Genomic DNA, 7,921 nt, shown 5'->3' with positions numbered 1-7,921 from the left:
ATATATATATATATATATAATTAACTATGAAATTGCTAAATTAAATAAAAAGCATTATATGAACGGTGACAACCTCTCACTCAACAATTTTACATTTTATTCAGCACATTAAACACAATATATAAAATAAATAAAAACATTAATCAAGCCATATTTCTGAGTGATATTATTTTCAATTGTACAATGTTAAACTATGCTGTGAACTACTGTATGCCATATTGTTATATAAATAAATACTGTATGCTGTAGTTATATAATTTAAATAAACTATGCTTTAAAGTGTATGGCAGAATATTTTTTAAAGTTTTGATTATTTAAACTATTGAAATATATTTATATAAACTACTGAACCAACTGCACAATTACTATATTGTTAAAGTATGCTGTAATGATACTGCCTCAAACCAAGGCACCAGACTACCAAGGCTAGCTTTGGAAGATGCTAAGGCTTGTAAAAGGCCACTGATGTCAGTCTGGCAGATGATAAGCTGAGGAATGGAGAGGCTGAGACAGGAATCTCTAGGCTGGCTGTGGCAGGAACAGCTTTCATATTAACCTCTTGGGTGGCCATGAGAGGAAATTCTGGGACCACGATGACAGGTGACATGTCAAAAAAGGCTAAGATGTGGAGGAATGGCCACTGTTATGCACTCAGTGTTGTGTTTCTTTCCATGATAATCGCTGTTGACTTGGATAACTCATTAACTCGATATTTAAGAACTGCTGAATGAATGAGCTTTCAAATTTAATCTCTTTTACATTACTTTTTTTTGTGCTCATCAATTTCACATGCAGAAAAAAAACCTGCCGATTTAAATATGCATTAATAAATACAAAAATAGTCAAATATAAATGCAGTATATTGACAAAAAGAAAAAAATGCTCACATGATCTCATTTCTTTGCATGTATAAAGTTACCATTGCAAAAATAGTATCAGAAACTAAATGGCAGAACGCAGTTAATAAACCTTTAGTATATTCATTCCTGGAAGGACAATGGAAATGGAAAGTTTCGCCAAGTCGACTTCACCGAATTCTTGAATAAAACATACAAAGCAGTGTGCGAGTTGTATGCCATGTTTTGGAAATCCAATCAAGTGAGCAATTTTCATATATTGCACTTAAAATGATCATTTCAATCCACTCAGAATACATTCAGCAAGCACAAAATACAGGAAAATACAGTATAGAAATTCAAAACAAATAGCTGATTAAAAACTAGCACTTTCTTCTGAATCGGTAGGAGAGGGCTGATGTCCTTCAGTACCTAAAAAAATAAATAAACTGCTTTGAGTACATTGAACTGAATAGTTCTGGCACATAAAATGACAATGAAGAGAGAACTAAATGCTTTTACATGAATTTTGTGCACATTTTTAAAAGAACGACCTTCTATTGCAGGATCAGTGGGATTCCTGGAGTCACACAGTAGATTCCTCAAGGTCCTGTTCACTCTGTGGATCTGAGCCAACAGTAGGGTGGAGGTGTCTGGAAACACCTGATGAATAGAAAATATATTAAACACAAAAAAGTATAAACATGTTGATACAAAAAAAACTCACTTTTCTCATCTCTCCTTTCTTGAATTGGTCTTGCACTTCCATGTGGTCTTCTGGGTTGTAGCATAATTTCTCTCGCACCTGCTCTAAAGCCTGCAATCCAATCCACAAAAGGTCCTTTTCCCTCTCCAAGTCCTTCATCTTCTTCACCTGCAAACATTTTAAAATGTAATAAAAAAAAAAACAATTTCAACAATATTAGTTCGACATTGTTATTTTTTTTTTCCAAAGTTGCTTCAAAAAAATTTCACAATTGCTTTGTGCAGAGTAAACCAAATAAAAATAGATCACAATGTGTGTTAGCTGTGAACTCTGAATATTCCCCTCAGAGCTGGGCAGGAATGTCATGGTGAACTGTGATAGTTGACATCTATGCATATGAGAATTGTTGGTTTAAAATAATGATTCAAATTTACAGTTTTAAAGTGACAGATTACCAACTTAATATACCATAAAAAACTGCAGTACATACATTACATGACTGAATGCATGCAAGTCACCTTTTCTAAACACTATGAATGTGTTTAGTTCATTTAATAATACTAAAGTTACTTCAGTTACAGTATATTTGAATCACTTCATTTAAAATAATACATAGCAACAACAACAAAAAAAGCCATTGCAAATAAGCAAACATACAAGACAAAACAAACTAACCCAAAGGAAGAACTGCAATGCATCCAGACTGTTAGGACTGTTCCTGAGAGGGACAATGACCACTGTGTAAGATGCCATTGGAGTTGCGAAGGAAAGCAAAGCTGGGACAAATAGGGAATAGAATAACAGAGGCGGATGTTTTGCTGAAACCACACCCTTGTGAAAGAGGCAGGTCAGAGTGTACAGTTTGCACAACTACTAATAAAGAATGACAAAACTCTTCACAAATGTAAAAAATAAAAAAGTATTAAAATTACTTTCCACATTGAACTAATGCAAACTGGCATTTAACAATAACACATAAAACTGCTTTAACATGAAACACTTTTCAAGTTGCATCACACAACAACAACATCTTAAACATTCAAATGTCGATACAAAATGTACACTCAAAAAAATGACTCTTTAAACTTACTTAAGTCAATTATGGACAGTGGTTCCACACAACCAAATTGTGTTTTGATAACATTAATGGAATTTTTTGAATCTATGCAAACTCCTTGTGTTGTGACAACACAACTGAATGAGGTAGAATCTATGTGAAATAGTAATGTTCAACCAACTCAATTTATTGACTTTGCTTCAACTTAAACTGGTTAAGTTAACTCAACATGTTTTGGTTTATTACAATCTAGCCAAATTTATTTCACTCTATCAACATAAGGAGGTTTGTTTCAAATTACTCATTTCAATTATGGACAGTGGTTCCACACAATTAGTTCTAGTTACTTTAACAATATTTTCTTTTTGAAGTTACTCCCTTCAACAAAGCATTTTTTGTATGTTTTGTCTTGTAATGAGACAAAAGACAAGATGTCACAAATGATCAAAGTGTATTTGTTAAACAAGCAATAAATAATTACACACAGTAAAATACAGTTTAAACCACATTACAAAATTACACAAAATAGCAAATACAATTCTATTTGGCATTCATGGGCAACCAATCAAACCTTATTCCAGGAACAGGAAGTGGCTCCAGAAATAACTTCTTCAGTATTCCAAATGTGTACCTGAGTTCAGGAGGGTTGCTCAAGTTCAGTCCATAAATCAGTCCCAGTAACATGGTTTTACAGACTGTAAACTACTATAGGTCCTGAAGAACTTTATCCTTTAAAACTCCAACTTCTGCTGGACTGTCTTCAATGATGCAGCTTCAAATAGATTCCCACGAGTCTTCTGGATCACCTCCTGACTGCTGGCAACGTCTGTATCCTAGAAGTATTTAAAAGCATGGAGAACTCAAATTATTGTGTATTAACTTTAACAAATAATTTATTAACCTTGAACTCACCATATACTCCATACTGCTAGGGTCTTCATTTGGATACTTCAATTTCATTAGTCTGAAGATGAAAACAACAAAATTTAGCCTTTGTTTTTTTTTTCTAAAATTACATGAAAAAAAGTCAGTCATTCATCTTCTTATGGGAAATCCAGGCAAGCAGTCAAGATGGGATTCTAACAAACATTACAGTGGAAAATGTTACACATCTGGACCCTGTATGGTTAACAACAGAACTGGAATGTTCCCAGACCCAGAAACATAGTAAGGACATCAGTAAAACAGTCCATGTGACACCAGTGGTTCAACCATAATTTTACAAAGTAAACAAAAATACTTTTTTGTGCAAACAAAATTAAAACAGCGACTTTATTCAACAATTCTTCTCCAAATCGCATCTTCCACCATTATCAACAGCACGTAAATAATTCATGCACATGGTGCTGCTGACCTACAACACGCCTGCACTGAGCCTTGATTACACGCAGAGGAAAGCAATGTTCATGCCTCTTGTTACTGTCCATAATGGCAGAATATGTGATTTGGAGAAGAATTGTTGATTAAAGTCGCTATTTTTGTTTTCTTTGCACAAAATGTATTCTTGTACCTTTGTAAAAGTGTGGTTGAAGCATTGATGCCACATGGACTGTTTTACTGATGTCCTTACTATGACTCTGGGAACATTTCAGTTGCATTGCAGCCTTTATGGAGGTTCAGAAATCTCTCGCATTTTCATAAAAATATTAGGGATGCACCAATTGACCGGCCATAAATTGGAAACCAGACGGTTTTTGCTTTAAATACGCAATTGGTAATCGGCCGGTCTTTGGAATTTTTTTCAGCCGATTTTTCCGGAAGTGCGCCCGCGTGCTCCGACTACATTACTTCTGTGTGAAAGCAAACACATCCCGGGATTGATTCCAGCATTGAACTCGGGTCGGGGACGTAGTAACATTGCTGGGTTCAATCCCGGGACAAGCGCTGTGTGAACAAAAGCCAGATCTAATGCCGTGTCGTAGTGATGACATTATCGTGTGACTCTTTTACTGGCTGTTTTGAAGGAAGATCAACGTTCACTGAAAAAAAAAAAAGTGCAAACTGTATGAAGCAGAGATCAGTTAGTTCCTCACTTTCCACGGTGACACCGAGATCGTTCGCCAGATTCAGTGAAAGTATTACATGCCTAATGTTTTCGACTCGTACATTACACGTCACGCCCTGATGTCACGTGTCGTTACGGGATCTGTATTTGCCGGAATCGCAGTGTGAAAGGGGCTTTATTGAGCTTTCCCTCAATTTTGGACTGTAGACTGTGGACTGTCCTTCCTTCTTGTTTGTTGCTTAAAGATAAAAAAAAAAAATCGTCCAGTTTGCTTGTAAAAGAAATCGGTATCGGCCATGAAAAATCATGATCGGGGCATCCTTAAAAAATATCATAATTTGTGCTCTGAAGATGAATGATGGTCTTACGGGTTTGAAACGACATGAGGGTGAATAATGACATGTTTATTTTTGGGTGATCTAGCCATTTAAACACACCTGAACCAGCTAATCAAGGTTCTTGGGAATTTTAAAACAAAAAAGTCTTACCTGAAGTTCCAGGCAGGTGTGTTAGAGCTGAACCCCACAGAACACTGGCTTTCCTAGAGCAGGTCTGGACACCCCTGCCTTGCATCAAAATAAATCTATCAGTTTATAGATATACCACATATTTTGTATTTATTGTATTAATAAACCTTATCTTATCTGTCTTTTTTTGTCAATTTCCAGTAACCAGTGAGAGAATAATGTTTTAATACAAGGTTGTGTTGAGTGCAGTTGTTCTTACCTGTGTAGTGGGCACCAAGAGGGTTTCAGTATTTGTCCAAGGTCTCTTCTTCAGTATGAAAACATCTTCGTAAATTTTGCAGTCCGAATCAAGTTTGGCAAAGATTGTTGATTCTAATGGGCCTATGGTAATTCTGGATGTCTCAAATTCTGCACAAACCTGTACACATGAAGTGCAATGTGTTACAAAAAAAATAAATAAAAATTGAACAGCAAAAACCAATTCAATGATCAAAATATTAAGTGATTTATTTGTGTGAGTGATGAATAGGTTCATGTTTACCATTCCTAAAGGAGGACCTGATTACATATCTGGAGCATATGTATAATGTGAACAGCTCAGAGTAGTGTCCGATTTAAAGTCATTGTATGACCACACCGCCATGTTCATAAACAAAGCTTCAAATACTCCCACTGTGCTGAGCCAGGGCTCTCAAAACTCGGTCAACATCTCATGGTTGGACATTTATTGATTATTTATCTTTTTAAATTAGTTAAAATATACATATTATAACAAATAAAGGTAATTACTTCCACTTTTTAAAGTCATTATGTATTACTAATACAATTAATTTATACAAATATATTTGGCACACAAAATGAGATAAGAGAGAAACTCCTATTCGCCATTTGATTAGTTATATGAGGAAGTAGCTGAATGACAAATCATTCTGTCTCTTAACATCTCTTATTGTAAGCCATATGTATAATATAAAGTAAAGGTAAGTGATAGGACGTTTTATTTTTGGATAAACATTTTATTAATAAATACAATCTCTCTTAAAATACCTTATTGGGTTATGATAATCAAAACAGTTTGGTTTGATCTAGCGCAGAACTAAGACTTTAATGAAATATTTCCCCCACTTATAAAATGATTTTATTATTAGCTAGCTCCATACCGGAGAGCTGCTTTATAAAAGGAAATCAAGTTATAATTCTAGCGACACTTACTCTGTATTTTCATGTTTAATATTGAAAAGCTATCGATTGCATAAAGGACTGTTATATAAATAAACGTGACTGGACTTTTCTTTACTGGAGTGCCTGGAGAACCTCAGAGTTCGTGCAAACATCCATATCTCTGTGTTCTTAAGAGCTGCTTTTACATCGCGGTCAGTTTTTTGTTGTGTTTATGCAGTTATTGAGAGGAAGGCGTGCAGTATATATTTACATATTCATCCAAGGTTCGGATCGGGTCGATTTGCCTCAAACTGAAGTGCTATCTTCTTCTTTTTAATTGAATCAGGAGAGTGTATTACAATCTTGCGCTACAGCGCCACACTGGTCAAACTGCATTAATGCAGGCTTTCAAATCAGGCAGATACGAGATCAAACCACTAACGTTACTCAAAAACATTTGCTGACAATTTTATTTTTATCGTCGACGTTGTCGATAATGTCGAGTAATTGTTTCAGCCCTAGTGTATATATATATATATATATATATATATATACTAAAGTAAATACATTACAGAGAGTCGTGCGCTTTCACATCTCCCAACGCTTCAAAATCATCTATTAACGGTGCAATAAACCGATTACACAATACTAGACTGCAAAACAAAAGCACCTCAAAACAGAAACTCTAAGAGAAATTAAAGACTTTGACTTAACACAATAAAAACTTTAGATTTTCTTACCTGACTGATACCTCTTGCTCCCCTCCACACCGTCATCAAATGCGTTGGAAATCGTCACTTCCGGTTTTTTTTGAATCACGAAATTAAACCCTTTACGTTACTTTAACGATTGATAATTAAGTAAAATTTAAAATTAAACATTTTAAGTTGATTAAACACAATACAATTGTAACTAAATATATTTGTGTTGTTTTAACAAAACATATATGTGTAAAACGAACAGTGCCACAAAACCATTTTTTTGAGTGTAGTTTTAAAAAATAGCTCAAACTGTCTCTCAGAGACAGCTCAGCCACCTTGCTCCATAGCTCCTTAGCTCCTGCCCCTTCTTGGCCTGCTGACTTTGGTTCTTCTGAAGCGATCCGTGTGCCTCCTCCACTCACTTTTGCTCATAATGGGAAGTGTTCACTTTAACATTGATCTTAATAATGATAATCTTAATTATCAAAAAGTAAAACATTTTTTTAAAAACAAACCTCTGATAGTCTTCAAAAACATGTTATAATTTACTCAGCCTCAGGTCGTTCCAAACCTGTATTAATTTTTTTTTCTTCAGCAGAAAGAAAAAGTCAAGTCTCTAATCAGAAAGCTGTTAAGAATGTTAAAGCAGCCTATTTTTCAAATATGATATCACAGCATTCAAACTCACCAAAAGTTTTTTTTTCAAACTGTGAATAGGTTTATTAATCCAAATGCTGTTACGATATCTCCATCTACAGAGTGTTGTGAGAAGTTTCTCTGAAAAAATAAAATAAAAAAAACATTAGGTCCAGGATTCGTGTTTTTGATGGAAAGGTAGCAGAAAACTCAACAAGTGTCAACACCTTTGACAAATTTTATCTGGTTTCATCTATCGATATTAGTCATATTATTGCTCATTTGAAACGCTCAGCTACCAGTTGGAATGTTTTGCCTTTAGGTTTGCTTGGTGCGACAGCTGATTTTATTG

At 34.8% G+C, this 7,921-nt stretch overlaps 1 protein-coding gene across 1 annotated transcript; it reads right to left on the bottom strand.

Moving 5' to 3' along the window:
• Positions 1 to 156: 156 nt before the first annotated feature.
• LOC128015214 (suppressor APC domain-containing protein 1-like) lies at positions 157 to 7,476 on the bottom strand. Its single transcript, XM_052598876.1, has 5 exons — positions 7,269 to 7,476; positions 2,218 to 2,318; positions 1,564 to 1,710; positions 1,391 to 1,499; positions 157 to 1,268 (listed from the first exon to the last, which is right to left on the bottom strand). The coding sequence occupies exons 1-5, from the start codon at positions 7,276 to 7,278 to the stop codon at positions 1,213 to 1,215; spliced, it is 423 nt and encodes a 140-aa protein (XP_052454836.1). The 5' UTR covers positions 7,279 to 7,476; the 3' UTR covers positions 157 to 1,212.
• Positions 7,477 to 7,921: the final 445 nt, after the last annotated feature.

This window comes from Carassius gibelio, chromosome A6 (assembly GCF_023724105.1).
Source record: "Carassius gibelio isolate Cgi1373 ecotype wild population from Czech Republic chromosome A6, carGib1.2-hapl.c, whole genome shotgun sequence".
In the NCBI taxonomy this organism is placed as follows: Eukaryota; Metazoa; Chordata; class Actinopteri; order Cypriniformes; family Cyprinidae; genus Carassius; species Carassius gibelio.
The sequence above is the reverse complement of the archived record's forward strand: the minus strand, read 5'-3'. Positions and strand labels throughout refer to the sequence as shown.